This window comes from Paroedura picta, chromosome 4 (assembly GCF_049243985.1).
Source record: "Paroedura picta isolate Pp20150507F chromosome 4, Ppicta_v3.0, whole genome shotgun sequence".
Lineage (NCBI taxonomy): Eukaryota > Metazoa > Chordata > Lepidosauria > Squamata > Gekkonidae > Paroedura > Paroedura picta.
Window position 1 is genome coordinate 112,987,643 of NC_135372.1, and position 17,026 is coordinate 113,004,668.

At 41.1% G+C, this 17,026-nt stretch overlaps 1 protein-coding gene across 7 annotated transcripts in view; it reads right to left on the minus strand.

Annotated features, from left to right (window-relative positions):
- Positions 1 to 17,026, minus strand: part of UQCC1 (ubiquinol-cytochrome c reductase complex assembly factor 1) — a 52,914-nt gene that overhangs the window by 7,738 nt on the left and 28,150 nt on the right. For all 7 annotated transcript variants that reach the window (XM_077335170.1, XM_077335171.1, XM_077335169.1 and 4 more), the window contains exon 7: positions 15,069 to 15,177. In XM_077335170.1, the coding sequence (XP_077191285.1) occupies positions 15,069 to 15,177 (109 nt within the window). The remainder of the gene's footprint in view (positions 1 to 15,068; positions 15,178 to 17,026) is intronic.

Consider the following 17,026-nt stretch of genomic DNA (forward strand, 5'->3'; position numbering starts at 1 on the left):
AATAAAAATTATTTCTCTGCCCTACTTCTGCCCTCAAGTAAAAGGAAAAGAAGGAAAGTAAACCACAAAAAGTTACACAGTATGAATTCTAGAATCCTGAAGAATTCTCATTTTAAACATCTATTTATACCTTATTATATATATATATATTGTTCCCCAGTTTAAAAGTCTTATGTTCCATCAGTACAACAGTTTCTGATTTTGCAAATCTCCAAGAGTTTATTAAGTTCTATTGAATGAACAATAACTACAAGGGACCCTTTGATGTTTGCCCCTGATATGTTCTGGAGCCAGAAAGGTATTTTTCTGCCTAATGTTTTGGGAAAGGAGAATTGTTCCTTTGTTTGAGGCAAAAAGTTGCCACAACTGTAGAAGTAACTATGCTAAAGCACCAATTGATTCTTCTAAGTACATTTTCTGTTCAGACTTTTCCAGGACATGATCCAGCTAAAATCAGGTACTTTAAAGCTCAACTGATTTCACTAGGAGAGAATTAAGCACATATGTAACTTTCTCACTGAAATCAATGAAGATGAAAAGCACTGCACTTTGGTTAGATTATAAATTCAGGCTTTAACTTTTGTTAATCAGCAACCAGGATTTGGAATTTTTTTTCCATCCAAAATCTGAATTTCAGATTTGAAAATAATTGCATCCAGAATTTAGTAGCAGTGCTGAACTGGTATCTGGAGAAACTGAAGAAGCTGCAAGTGGATTGCTTCAGGTTGGAGGAGTATACAACAATGTGGCAAATACAGTTCAGTGTAAATAAGTGCAAGTTGTTGCACACTGGAACAAAAAAAAATCCTTACTTGATTTATATATTGATGGGATCTTGGTGACTGAGATGAGATATTTCAGTTGCAGTGGAGTGGACAACTAAGTGAAAATGTTGACAGTGCCCATTAATGACTTTATAGCAGTGTGGAGGGAGACTGAGTTGGGGTTCTCTCCTAGGCCTTGTATTCCATTTTCATGAATGACTTGGATATGACAGATGGGATGGGGAGGGGTAGCTATCCCTGAACAGAGTTAAGATTTAAAATGATCTTAATATACTGAGCCAAGACCAAAATTTTTATTTCAACTGGAATAGAAGAAAAGTTGGTTTTTATATGCCGCTTTTACCCGAAGGAGGCTCGAAGCGGCTTACAGTCGCCTTCCCATTCCTCTCCCCACAACAGACACCCTGTGAGGTGGGTGAGGCTGAGAGAGCCCTGATATTACTGCTCGGTTAGAGCAGTTTTATCAGCGCCTTGGTGAGCCCAAGGTCACCCAGCTGGCTGAGTGCAGAATCAAACCCGGCATGCCAGATTAGAAGTCCACACTCCTAACCACTACACCAAACTGGAATAAAGATAAAGCCTTTAATTTAGTTAGGAAAATCAAGACACAAATACAGGATGGTTGAGATTTAACCTGGCAGCAGTACATGGGGTAGATGTGTCAATCACAAGCTGAACATCACCTAGTATTGTATTGTGGCTGATAAAACAACTAATGAAGGTTTAGGCTACATTTAAAGAATCATAGCTCCCTGATCATGGGAAGTAGTAGTTACACTCTGTTCTTTACTGGTCAGCCATTATCTGGAGTACTGCATCCAGTTCCGGAGACCACATTTTAAAAATCCCATAGACAAGCAAAAACAGGTTCAGAGGAAGGTAAAGAGAAACCTGAAAACCAAACTCTGAGAGGAAAGGTTGAAATAGCTGGGTTGAGAAAACAGTGTTGAGAAAACTTAAAGGACATGACTGCTATCTTCAGATATCTAAAGGTATGTCACATTATCTGCTCTATCTTCTTGTTCTCCCTTGCTTCAGTGTGCAAGACTAGAACAAAAGGATGAAAATGACAAGGAAACAGTTTTCAGCTAAATATAAAAAGAATTTTCCTAAGAGTTCTTTGACAGTGGAACAGACTGCCTTGGGAGATTTAACTTTAATTGAAAACTTTAATTGAAAGTTTTTTTTTTAACACAGTCCAAATTATGATCTATCAGGGATAGTGCAGTTGTATACCCTTGCACAGAGCAGAGGTTTGAACTACATGATCTCCAAAAACCTTCCAACTCTTAACATTCTAACTTTCTAGGATTAAGAACATCTATCAAAGCTGTAGCTTTTTCTCTAGCCAGATCTCAGTAATGCTAGGATTGCCCTGCCAAAGAATAAGAACTGGTGTAGTACAGCAGTCCCAATGTCAGACTAGAAAGGTCCGAACTCATAGCACAATCAGCCATTATGGTCACTTTGGGCCAGTCAGTGATTTAAAGTCTAATCAACATCACAAGGTTCCTGAGAGGATAATACGGAAGTGGGGAAATAAGGTACGCCTTCCTGAGCTCCTTAGAGAAAGGACAAAATAGAAAAGTGAGAAATATAATAGCCATACCGCAAAATGTTTCTGCAGAATCACTGGATAGCTATCGTTCGAAACTCTCTCCATCTGACAGAAACCGTGGACTGTTAGATAAATACACTACACAAACATCTGAAACTCATCCCAAATCCCACAGTGAAGGCCTACAGCATTGAGGTGTTGGGCTATCTTATTCTATCCCTGAGGCAGGTGAGCTAAATATTACTTAATAATCAATAGATGGAGCAGAGGAAGTGTTGGACTCTTTGCACAGGAATCACTCAAACCCATTTCCAGCTAAGTTTGCAGGGGTTTGTTTACTTTCCAGGAAAAGGATTCCATTCTGTGTGAGCTGGCAGATGGTCAGGTTATAAATTCATTGCATAAATACATTCATGACCTAATAGATCTTATTACAGCGCTTATGCAAAGAGACTTTCATTTCTAAGTCCTCCCTTTTCTCTGTTTAAGGAATGTAAATTTTACTTTGTGACTCACAGGTCTCCTATTTTGGGATTCCCTACTTTAACTCTCGAAAGATGGCCCATGTTTTACCATTATCCTGAAGGTTTTTTTTTTTTTTTTAATGGAGGAACTATATTCCTAGCCCACACATAGGAGAAAGACCTCAGATTTCTTATTTCTCTGTTCCTTCCTTAAAGGATAGTAGATGTGCCTGGTATGGGACAGGAAGATCTGGTTTCCTTCACCACTCTGGGACACAGGAACCTCCTTGTTATTGCATGGCCACCACAGAAAGGAATGATGATACTAACTCAACCATGTGGCCAATTGTTCAAATAAGAACTGAAGAAACTCCTACCCAGCTTCTAGTTCAGAGGAAATAGTTATGCCTTGAAACTCAGGATTTCACATACCATTTTCGTCTGACCATCACATCAGCTAGTGAAAGGAAAACAAGCATTTCTCCTTTTGGAGTGTTCCCTAACCAGCAAGGAGCAGGCATCAAAAGCTTACCTCCTCTGGCCACAAGAAATGGATGCAAGTCTCAGTGCCTTTCTTCAGACCCTGAACAGGAAGAAGCTACTCTGCTGGGTAGCCGAGGTTAGCCTGATCTCATCAAAGCACGAAAGGGTAGAAGGGTTGGCTTGAGTTAGTGCTTAGATGGGAAACCACTAAGGAACTTTGTTGTTACATAGAGGCAGGCGAACTACATCTATTTATCTCTTACCTTGAAAGCCTATGGGATTGCCATAAATCCACATCAACTTCATGGCATTTTGACACACACATTCACACACACGCACAAACACACACACACAAACGGCTGATGTAAACAGAACAGGAGCTGCAAAAAGTACACCATAATCTGTAAATGGAACAAAAGCCTTATGATCACTTAGTAGCAATGTGGAGTTTCTAGGAGCTCTTGCCACTGGAGTGAGTGGGATCCAACTAGCCTTTGTGCTGACAAGACGGGGCCTTTAAAATTTGTATTTAATTTATTTATTAGACTTATATGCCACCACTCCCAACCTAAATGATTATGCTTTGGAGCAGAAGCAGCCTTGTGAGGTGGGGGCTGTTGTAGGCAGGGGAGTTGGGGCAAGATTAAGCAGAAAAGCTTCACTATCACTAACTGCTGGGACAAACAGGACGACACAGCAGGACTATGGCAGGACAGCCAATGTGCTGAACATATGAGCTGCTTGGAAGACAGAACAGGCTGGATGAAAAAAAAATAAAGTTCACGACAGAATACATGAAGGTACTGCTAGGTGAAGACTTTTGGACTAGTACAGTTATCTATTGTTTGTTCAGAATAAGGAAAGACAGTGCCAAAGGGATCTTTCAGATTCAGTTTTATCTTTGGATACGTAAATAGCATCTGTGATTCAAAGAACCTTTTCTCAATAAAGATTGGTGTGCCCGCTACACCCTTCCAAGGAAAGAAATGATCTGGTTAGTGTTATTCACACTCTAGTCACATCAGTGTTTGATTACTGGGACTGCCCTCCGAGGCCTCTCAGATACTTTTGAGCCCAAAGTGCTGCAGCAAGGCAGCAAGCTGAGACGCATCACAGTAATCATATCACCTTTGTATTACAAAAGGACAATGTGTATTCTTCAAATGCCTATATTCACTTGGTCCAGGGGATCAGAAGGCCTGTTTCCTCTTGTATGAATTTTTCTGTCTTGCAGTGGGGCCTTCCTCCAGGTGCCCACACTAAGGTGATCCCAGTCTTGTGAAACCTTTTGAAGTTTGCATGGCACATTATTTGCATGCATGCAGGTGACAAGAAGGAAAACATCCCCGGCCAGTCACGACATCCTATATGAACTATGAGAGAACCCCGTAGTCAACCTATGAGAGAAGTAATCAGAACTATCAGAGTAGTCAGAACTATGAGAGAAGCTCCATAGTCAGCCACTTCTTGGAAAGTAAACATCTGCTGTCCTTTCTAGGCAGGAAGGCCAAAAACTTTCCTACTGTCTTGGAATGAAGGCCAACATTAGGGAGGGGCCATGGTTCAGATGCAGAGCACACAATGTTCATACAGACATTTCTCCAGAACAATCATTCACAATCTAGGAGAGCCATAACTAGTAACACAATACTGGATTGGATTTCTGAGTCTTAGAGTATCATTTGGCAGCACAGGACATGCTAAACATGAACTCTACACATGTCGTTTTGAGTTGCCTAAGGCAAAGCAGGCAGGAAATATAAACATAATAAAACAAAGCAAATCTATATGTTCATTCATGATACAGTACTCAAGATTTAACTTCCTGCTGTTAGCACACTGCTTCTCTGAACCGATTTTCTCACAGATACTTCTGACATGATGTAGTCTAACAATAGTATACTATAATCTGTATGTACCCTAGTCTATTAGAATTAGAATACGGAGATTCTTCCTTACACCAAGAGGATGTACAAAGGGATGGTCCGATCACTTCTAGCTTGGCAATTCTCTCATTCTATATGCCGCTTACTAGATCAGAGGTTCTCAACCTATGTTTAGGCCATGAAATACAGAAATGCGCTGTGGCTAGCTCCTCGCAGGGGCCAAAATAGGGAGAAAGAAGCCTGGTGCCTCCATGTTTTGCTAGAAGGCTTTCCAGAAGTATCAGTTTGGAAAGGGAGTCTAAACATAGAATTACTCTTGATCTGATCCAACTGGGGTATTCTGATTTTTTTTTAAATTGTGGTTTAGTTTCTTCAGGGGAGAGGAAAGGCTGGATCTTTAAAGATCAAAGGGGCAACATTTAGCTACTGAGTGGATATGTGGAGAGGTAACGATACTGGCTACCTGACAGTAGAAAAAGTAAGAGCAAAAAAGACCACCAATGGGAACAAAGCAGAAGCTCAGTTTTATCTGAAGTCAGTTTTAAGAAATGTGACACTATCTAGGAGAAAACGATAGAAGTCTCATTTTAGGATGACTGATCAAAGAACACTGGTGCTGAAGGCCATCAGCAGAGAAACCACAATGGCAGCGAAAAGAACAGACTGGAGAAGAAAAATACATACAGGGGGGGGGACTTATAAAAATTTTGTTAATGGAAAAGAATGAACTATTACCATAAATCTTGACAGGAGCCCACAAAAAGAGATACAAATAAGGAGGGAAACGGTGCAGCTTAAAGTGCTAAGAAAAATCCAGACAGTATGACCCATTGTAAAATGCAGACAATCCACCAGGAGCTGGAGTTCAGAAAAGAGGCCTTGGGACTTAGCACAAAGTACAGATAGCCTGACACATGGGTTAGAGCAGTTTTTAGCCTGATAAGAAAGGAGAACATGACAGACAGCTAAGAATGATAGTAAGAGAAAGAGGGTCAACGAATATTTAAGTATAATATCGGGTACTATATTAACAAAAGCCAGGACGGTAAGACTCAGTGTGAGAATCACCATCATGGCTCTTTGGTATGTATTTGCCTATACCTCTAAGACAGCTGTAGCACCTCATAATTTGTGAATGACATAAACATCAATCTTACCTTTTGTACACATATTACCCATGAAAAGCCTTTTTCATTGTAACCAGCAAGCACCACACCACTGCTTAACACCAGCTCCTTTTCCAGCCACTAGGAACTGACCTTTTGAGGCATGGAATCTATGTCTAGTTTCAGACCAACCTGTGGCTTTGGGTGGAGGGGATTCCAGGAAAACTGTATCAGCCACCCTAAGCTATACTTACCTACTGATTCAGCTGGGCTGGCTCCATTACTGAATAGTATAGCTTCTGTCCGCAAACAGGCGGATAACACAGAACAGCATGAAACAGATGTTCAGTATAGTTAGGAAGCTGATGAGGCATGTAATCCCTGTATTATTTTTTTGGTATACCATTTCATTAGCTGCAGTTTTGGTAGCTGACCTGTCATGTCTGGAAATCTACTGGGTGGCAAAGTCCAAGCCTCTGGATCAAGGACGATCTGTGAGTCTGATTTTGCTCCCTCAAACCACCAGAACTTAAGACCATCCTGCTCCTAATATACTGACCACATACTGTCTAAGGGATGAAGGTCCATACTGAACCTATTTATTCATTCATTCATTTTTCCACTTATACCCTTCCCCTTTCAGCATGCTGGCTCGAGGCAGCTTCCAACATTAATTTATAAAACATAATAAATAGAAGTTAAATATAATATTAAAACTTTAAAACCATATGCTAAAAAAGTCACGTCAGTTGCATGGTCAATTGATTTAAGAGGTCCAAATCATAGTGTTTGGGGATGAGGGGGTGAGATATCCATATGGAGGTGCCTGAACTATATTAAATTGGAGTTGTCTTGCTGTTCATTGGCCCCAACCAAATTCCTGGCGGAAGTGCTCTGCCTTACACGCCCTACTGAACTGACCCAGCTCTGTCAGGGTCTTTAGCTGTTCTGGAAGCTCATTTCACCAGGTTGGGGCCAGGATGGAAAAGGTCCTAGCCCCTGGTTGAGGCCAGACATACTTCCATTGGGACAGAGATCATCAGTTTGAACTGGACAATCTTAATGTCCTTTGGGAGGGTATAGTCAGCCAAGCAGTCCTAGCATTAAACATGATGGTGGGGTTGATGCTACTAGGATACTGACGTGAGATAAGCAGAAGAATGAAAAAGATACATTTTTGATTGAGTTGACTGTGTTTTAGCCCTGTAAAGTACTTAGGGCTCTAAAGGAGAAATGTCATACTTTGTTCTCACAGAAGAGTTATGTAAGAAGCGCTAATGAAACCAGAAATGGAATCACCAAATTTAAAATAGCAGAAAGTGAAAGAGGAGGTGGTTCAGTACAGAAATGCAAGCGGCCATCGTAACACTGCTTTAAATGTCATCATGCAGAGAATGATGCAAAGGGAATACAATGGGAAGGGAATGGCAAACCGCCCCATATTGAGTGCCAAGAAAACGCTAGAGGGCGTCACCCCAAGGGTCAGACATGACTCAGTGCTTGCACAGGGAATACCTTTACCTTTAGAGAATGATGCAGCATGCATCATTCCCATGCAGTGAACAATCTGGGTACTACTCACCTTGATTTCCTAGATTCCTCCCTACCACACACACCAAAAGCCTTTGTGACAAAAACAAACAACTCCAGCTCTACACTGCCAGCTTGACCCATGGTATGGCTTCCATAAGTTCAAAGAAACCAAAATGTGACTGCTCATGTGGACTGAATTGGGGACGTATAACAGTACTGTATACTTGTTCCTCTTCAACACACTCAGATCTTCAGAAAATAGACAGCTAATGCCAAGATGTACAAATCTAGATATGTCTTTCATTTAGTCTTGGAGGACTATCTGTTCCAGATGATTCCGTTCCTTGATGTGGAATCTTGTCTGTCACCAGGACAACTCACTTCTTTCTGAGCAAAAACAGATGCATCTATGAAACAGATTTAAAAAAATGAACTATGAACTGTATGTCAGTTTCCAGTATTACAGCCACCACTACTTTCAACAGAATGAATGATGATGAGAGGGGGGATAAGGCAGGGGGAAACGTGAATTTTATTTCAATTAGTTGTAGAATACTGAGCAAGATTCTCCGCTTAGCTGTGCTGTGTAGTATGAAGTAACCCCAGCAAATTTCAATTGAATCACTCCGGGGTAACTGAAGGTAGAATAGGGGCTACTGTGTATAAATGGCTCTACCGAAAATATAACAAAGACTTCATTGTACTCCACTGTGCAGAGCCAATAAATGAATTCAAGAGACACTTAGATGTGTTTCTGGAATAGGAGGGGCCTGAGTGGTCTGGTGGGAAAGCAGGAAAGTGGGATTAAGATAAATTAAAATGTGGTTGGCATGTTGGGCTGGACGGCCCCTTCCTGCTCCTATCATCTTGTGCAGCTTTTAAAAACAGGCTCAGCTACAAATCAGGATTTTACACTGAATAAACAAGTCTTGTGCGTTGCGGGATTAAGACTGTCCATGCAGCATGTGAGCAATGTTTTTGTTAAAAAGATGTGCTTATTTGATGTTAGGATTGCTTATTTCAAAATTTGATCCTCACATGTGTTTTTCCACAGCATTTAAATTTCTGAAGAAGTAAGAGTTTTGAAGATTTAAGAAGGTGACACCTCAGTGATTTGATGCAGACATAAACATTAACAGGCATTTAAAGGATTGGGACCAGGTACAGTTGCCAACAGGCCTGGAGAAAGGCGTCCTGTTCCTTTAATGGAGCTTAATGTGTAGAAATGGGCAAATGAAGTTTTCCATGGCATGCAAGTATATAGCACCACTTGTTCAATAACAACCCAATCAGCCTCTATTAAAAGGGCAGGATGTTTTTCTCCAGGCCTATTGGAAACCCAAGGTTCAGGCTTTTGCACCCCTCCAACATACAAATGTTCTTTTTCTCTGTCATCTATTTTGGCATTTCATGCAGCCGCCATCTACATGCTAACTAACATTAATCCAGGGATACTGGTTTTAGTCTGAAGCTTGGGTCACTGATGTTAATAAAATACTCAGTTTGAGTTTAGGAGCACCTTGGCTTTCATTTTGACATGGTTTTATGGTACTTGGACATGACATCAACTTTTAGAAGAGATGGACAGAGGGAATTCAGGATTGGGAGAAGAATGAAAGTTTGAAATTTATAGGTAAAAAGGTAAAGGTATCGCCTGTGAAAGCACCGGGTCATGTCTGACCCTTGGGGTGACGCCCTCTAGCGTTTTCATGGCAGACTCAATACTGGTTTGCCAGTGCCTTCCCCGGTCATTACCGTTTACTCCCCAGCAAGCTGGGTACTCAGCTTGAAATTTATATCGACTTACTAATATTATTTTTTACATCTGAAGATTTGGCTATGTCTACTTAATTTGCTTCCACGTATTAGAATTTACTATTTTTTAAAAAACTGCATTTTCATAATTAAAAATTGAACAGAAGTCTGTATTCTTTATCAAGTAGTTATAGCATACAAGCTTAAATGCAGTCTTTCTCAACATTTTTTTTACCGTTGAGAAACCCCTGAAACATTCTTCAGGCTTCAAGAAACCTCAGAAGTGGAGCAATCATCCAGAATATGGTTGGAAAGCATAGCTCTCTCCTTCCCACCCACCTGCCAGGTCCATCATTGGCCATTTTCAGAGGGGGGGGGGTGTTACATGACCATATATGGTCATATCATCTGATAAATGTTAAACAAATTTAAAATACATATAAAAAATTAAATCCCGCCCATTCAAGAAACCCCAGGGTTTCACAAAACCCTAGTTGAGAAAGCCTGGCCTAATGTTTTGAGTTTTTGAGGGGTGTCTGTGTGTGTTTAATTTAGTTAGATTAGAAGATCAAGAGTCCCTAGGCTTTTTCAAACTGCAAGCACATTTGGAATTCTGACACGGCATGATGGGCACAGTAGCAAAATGGCTGCCACCAGAGATGGAACTAGACACAAAATGATCTCCACAACTTAACTTCAGAAACACAGTGCAGATCCTTGTCTCGTGACAGAAATGGCATACTCAGGTTGTGCTCTGTCTGCAGCTCTTGCTCACAGACTGACTGGCTGACACTTCAGAAAACTTTGGCCCATTTACTGTGAGACATAAGGCAAAGACAAGGGCAGAGCTGGATCAAAAGGAAATCTTTTATTGAGCCTAATGTTGCTAACACTTTGAAACACTGTATCAAGCCAATTTTTATGCTTGTTTTTAAGTTTGGTAGAAAAGTCACAAGTGGAAAAATCAAATAAAGAACACTGGTTAGCCACAAAACTGGACACACCTGGCTGCATAACCACCAAAGAAACTGACTTCATTAGTTCTAGGGGCAGCAGAGTAAAATTTATATATGAAATCTGCCTGCACCAGTAGAATTGCTGAGGCCAAAGGCTTTCTTTCTGTTTTTACAGCTGTGTCAAGTTTTGGTTCTCAACTCTTGCCAACAATCAAGAGTGCTGAAGGAGCCCAGGTTAAAGGGTCCCAAAAACGTTGCAGCCAAGATTCAGATTGAAACAATTTTAAGAGCCAGTCTATGAATTAATATACCATTTGAAATGGGGTAAGCATAAATTGAAGTGTAAATGCAGCCTGTTGCATTGGTTTAAGCTGTGGTGTCCCTATTTTTGTAATGCCAGACAACACGTTGTAAATTAAACAAAGCTGCTGAAAGATAATGAAATGATTTTAACATCCAGCCTTCTATCATCAGTTATATGTTGCCGGACAAACAGATTGCAGTGGTTCATTTGCTTTGTCTAAATACTGCATCATTTTCAGCTTCTCTGGTAAAATTATTCTACAAAAACATTTCAATCCATAGAGTGTTTTTTTTTTTAAGAAATCAGTTTAACAACATGAAAAAAATCTGATCTTTTTTGTGTGCAACTGAATTTCCTGCCAGTCCTACCATTGAACTAATCATCCATGATGGCTAAATAATTCACTGATGTGAAATGGCCAATTTATACAGCTTATAAAAGTCAAACTGACATATCCCAATTTAAACATTTGTAGGTCAAAAGTCTCTCCGCTGTGGATTAGCAAATCCAATGGGATATTGTCTCCCTTTTGGCCTAGGAAAGTATCTTCGGTGTTAACTGTCATTTATTCCTAGATGCAGTTTAAACCTTTTTGCCGTTCAAAATTTAAAGAGGAAATTCTGCTCTTAAAAGAATACAACTTTAAAAAATGGTTCATTGGACAACTTTGGACTAACATTCTTCCTCATCTTAACCTACCACTTTCAGTTGTTCTAAAGGTACTGTAAAATGGAGAGTGGAGAATTATGGATGTCCTTAATTCCCTGACAGGAGAGAAGTTCGTCAGATAAGTAGAAATTAGATAACCGTTTTGATAACGAAGAAACTGATTAATAAAGAATCAAATATCAGGGAGCAGAGCAAAAAAATATGACAATTTTGGTATAATTAAACAAGGTCTTATTTGGCATCACAGAGATGGAAAAGAAGAGAAAAAAAGGTAGAAAAATAATGGAACTTCCTGCCAAGCACCCTGAACAATTCTCCACATGGGACTGAACAGAGTATAGACACATCAGCGCGTTTTTTATACAATTCCAAAATTATTACAGCTTACTGTGCCAGTGTAGCTAAAGCTAGCTATGACTAAACTCCATTTAAGCCAAGCAGGATCTGAGATGCTGCCACACCCCATTAAAATCCATTTTTTGATCACTCATCATTCATCAACAATCCAACTCTCCTCCTTAGAACTAATGCTTAAAAATATTTGCACCAAAATAGTTTTCAGCAGCTTTAGCAAAGAGGAGGAAGAAACTGAGAATATTCCTTTTGTACCAGCAAAAACATTTTATGATTTGACCGAGCCTTACAATAACTTGGTTTGTTCATGGGTGGCATTATTTTCGTACAATACACAACAGATAATCTGATGACATTACAAAAGAGACCAAAAGCAGACCTTAAACACAGTGATTCTATGACATCTGTTAACAGATATACATTATATGTAGGGCCACTAGGGGGACAAAATCCCAGAAGAAGAGTTGGTTCTTAAATGTCGCTTTTCTCTAACAGAAAGAGTGTCATAGCGGCTTACAATCGCCTTCACTTTCCTTTTCCCACAACAGACATCCTGTTGAGAGAGCCTTGATCAGGGCTGTGACAAGCCAAAGGTCACCCAGCTGGCTACATCTGGAGGAGTGGGGAAACAGACTCGGCTCACCAGATTAGAAGCTACCACTCTTAACCACTACACCAAGCTGGTTCCCAGGGACCCAAGTAGGTGGAATGGCTCCTGAAGTAAGCCATGCTGTATTTTTAGTGGGTTTTTTGAATTCTAATAAAGTTCTGACTTCAACCACTGGAGGTACAGGAGAGGCAGTGCATAGCAAGAATGGTATCTCTGACTGCTGGTTCAGCATTTCTGCAAATGCTATGCGGCTGAAGGAAAGCCTTGCTTCTCAGATCCTGCTAAACCCATCAGCCAAGCCAGCATGAGAGCAAGGCAAGACCGGCCAGGCCAAGCTACAGTCATTGCCAGGAAGCAGCCTCCTAAAAAGGTTGTCTTATTTATTTATTACATTTATTTATTACTTATTATCTATACATGGTAATCGTACAGTAAATAAGGAAAATGTGGTTTTGAAGCAGGTTTCAGAAAAGCTGCAACAAAGCCAGGGGAAATCCAGATGGGGGATTGACAGATGATGATTTTAGACAGAAACCCCCAGAAGAACCACTGTAGCCTGGGAGGCAACAGGAAACCTAGTGTGTAAGCACCTCTGTTGGAAAAAAGACGTGTGAGTGGATAGCACGGGATATGAAAGCAAGTTTGGTGCAACATTTAATTAAATTTATTGGCCACCCAAATAACTATCTGTCATTGGTTCTGCAAGTCTTTGCTGCAACTTTGAACATAGCAGCAAATTTTTGTTAGTATTATGAACAGAAGGGGGAAGTCAACACTTCCCCATAATTCAGCAAAGTAATAAAAAGATGCTACTCTCCCTCCACACTTTACATGCATGATAATGCTTTAGTTGTAAAAATAAAGGACAAAAGTTAAGAACTTATTTATTTACTTGATTTATATCTTGCCTTTCTCCCTAAGTGCCCCCCAAAGTGGCTTCCAGGGTTCTCATTTCCTCTGTTTTATCCACACAACAACCCTGTGAGAAAGGCTAAGCTGAGAGTATATGATAGGCCCAGGGTCACTCAACAAACTTCTATGGCAGAGTAGGAATTTGAACTTGGGTTTCCAAGTTCAACCACTTAATCCAGTTTAGCTTCCACTGCCAATAGCATGGAAGGAATCTGGAGATAACCTGGGTTCAGGTACTCTAATTCCTTTCATTTTTGGCCCTGAAACTCTCATTATCATCCTGAAGCTGGTGGCCAATTCTGAGATTCCTTGTCTTATTTTCTGAGTTATGCCTGCCACAAATGAACAGACAGATGGACATCACTATTATAGATGTGTGGTAACAGCCAGTCAAGTGTTTTGCTTTGTTATGAGACATGGGCTGGATCAGGGTCATACTAAGGGGATAGATGGCATCTTTGTCCAGGGGCCCATGGTGGCTCTCATAGCCCTGATTATATGATGTTGAAGGGTGGAATAAGTATGAAGGATAAAGATATGGAAAAGTTTAATTTGAACTGAGAGGGAGAAGACCACAGATCTCAGAGAATGTGAAATTGTATCTTCTTACTCTGAGCCTCACCTTTCAGAAAGAAAAGCTACACAATTGGTCCCTCTTTTAGCTAAAAGCATTGCCTGAGAAACAGAAACAGATGTGGAATTAAGGATGCTTGGGAGAAGGTTTGATACTTTTCTAGAAGATCCTTTTGAGTACCAGCAACTCAAACCCTGTCTTGTGAATGGCCAGAATACAATTTGACCCATCTTGGATAATCAAAAGTTGAAACTTGCAAAGAAGCACAGTACAGATCATTAAATCTTCATATTAAGCTATTTGTTGAACAACAAGAAATCCCTGGCCTGATGGCTAAATTTGGGACTGGATCCAATAATTTTTCCAGAGCAAAGGGGCACATTGGCTGGGGAATAATTCCTCCTTCCCATTGTAGGCCCCACACCATGGCAAGACTTTTTCCTGGTGCTCCTGTAAAACTGGGGGAGGGGTGGTGGTGACTGCAGTAGAAGGATAGTCCAAAGTGTTCTGAGTGCAGTACTGATTCCTTATTTTGACTAGATAACCCATTCATCAGTAGCTGTGGAGTTAGTTGCCTGCTGCTGACACAACTACATTAATGGAACATGAGAATTCCAAGCTAATAAGTTACTGTGTTGCAATTACTTCAATATGAAGAAGCACAATAAAATCAATGTCCAGAAGCATCTTTAAAACCAACAAAGATTTATTCAAGGTGTGAGCTTTCAAGTGTAAACACTCTTCCTCAGACAGCTCATGCCTTGAATAAATCTTTATTGGTCTTAAAGGTGCTACTGGACTCTGATTTTATTGTGCTACTTCAGACCAACACAGCTACTCATTTTGAATCTTTTAATATGAAGAAACAGCTTTAAATCTGTCTCAAGAGGAAAACTATGCTTAGCTCTAGTTGTTTAAAGGGACAGACCAAGGAACACCACCTGTTCACTGTCATCCTACTCACAATTGTTCTGGGTGTATAAAACATCTTAAAAGTGGATGACTGAGACAATGGTTTGCTCCATCTGAATCCTGAAGTGCTGGCTTTATGTCACACAACCATGGTGTGTCGTGGTTAAAGGGTGACAACTGAGTCTCTGCCAGACAAACATTACTTACCCCCATCACCTTGCCACGTTGCCCAACATCTTCCCACATAGAATGAACTATATGGCGACACATGTATTTTCCTGCTCGACCCTCTTGCTTCATTCGTACTAAACACATCCTAGAAAAAAGGGAAGGAAATCTGTTTGCCTTAAGATGCAGGGAATTTTAGAAGTTTAATAGTATAAGATATGAAAACAAGTAGGGGGGGAGAGAACTAATGTATGTGTCTAAGAACACATAGCAGGGAGGTAGCTAATTCTAACATAAGGTTCACTCAATACTCTGACTATAACAGTACTCCCACCCTACAGCAGAATTGCTATCTTAGACAATCAAAGCAGACATGAATCCAACCTAAATAATCTTCCTCCAATTTAGTAGAAGAAAGAGCCACTAAAGTTTGAACTCTACTCAGTGGAATAGGTAGGATCCATTCTATTATCAGAGCAAACCTAATGAGAACCTATGGGCCAAGCTACCCATAGCAGGTGGATTCATTTATATATATTCTCATCAGGTCAAGGAATAGATTTGACAATTTCTGAGATGTTTAAATTTTTCCCTAATTGGGAGGTTCCCGTTTTAGCCAAACTGTTTGTAGCCAATATAAATGAATATCGTAGTTCCAGTATTAAAAATGGAAGTAAATTGGTTGATAATAACTATCATCCAATAAGCTTGCTGGATATAGCCTCCAAACTGTATAATAAATATCTTCTTCACAAGCTGAAGAATTAGGAAATTTCCAATCACCACCCACATTGAGGAAGCAGGCTTTAGAAAAGGGCAAAGCACAACCAATCACTGTGTAACTTTTATCAGCCAGTCCTCTTCACCAAAGTCCCATCAAATTTTTGCATACAGCTTTTGTAGATTTAACAGCTGTCTTTGATTTAATTGATAAAAATGCTTTGGCTGAAATTGGCATACATGAACATCAACAAGGACCTACTGTTTATGTTAGAAGAACTCCATGCCAGCATTTCTGCTAAAAAAGATAGGTATCTCTGGCCACTAACTGAGTAGATCCCAAGTAGCAGAAGAGTAAGAGTTTGGGCCCCACTATTTTTTCAATTTATATATAAACTAGTAATCAAGCCCGCTGTACCTGAAATACAGTGGGCGCTAGCGGGGCAGTGCACGGCCCCCGAGCCGGCAGGCCGCCAGCAAGGGAGCCATGGCGAGCTGCGCTGTGCGTGGCTCGCAATTGCCGGCGTGCCGGCGGCCTGCCGGCTCAGAGGCGCTTTGCGCCTCTCGACTAGTCAGGCAGCCGGGAAGGGAGCAACGGCGAGGTGCAGCAAGGGAGGCACGGCCAGCGCAATTGCCAGCGTGCCACTCCTCAACGCGTCAGGCTGCCGGCAAGGGAGCAACCGCGAGCCGCGCTGTGCGCGGCTCACAATTGCTGCCTTGCCGGCAGGCGGCCAATCAGAACGCCTGCCGATTGGGCCAATTTTGGCGCAGCAAAGCGCCTGCCGACCGGGCCCTCTGATTGTCAGTCCGGAGGAAGGGGCCAATCGGCACCCTTCCTCATCCTGAACAGCACCCACCCTAACTCCTTCCCCCCCAGCCCTTAGCGCATTATTTAGTCCGCGGTGCCTGCGGCGCCACGGGCGGTGTTAAAATATGCTTACTTTCATATAATGTATTTGATTCCCCTAGTCAATGAACTTGTTTTATTTAAAAACTAGGGGCAAAGCCCGTTGTATCCAAGAATATAACGGGCGCTAGAGCTTGGCAGTGGGAAGAGGAAGGGGAGGAGTTGTCCAGTTTGTAAGGGCATGGGGTTGAATGTTGAGGCCTACTGCACAAGGTTGTTGTGCAGATGAAACAGGAGACAAAAAAACCAGTTTCATCTGCAGAATAACGTCGTGCTGTGGCCTCAAACCTGCAGAGAGTTGCAAAGAAGGAAGACACATGGCTTGGCTGTGTCTAACCCCTGCCAGAGTATTATTTTAAGTGAGAAGGGG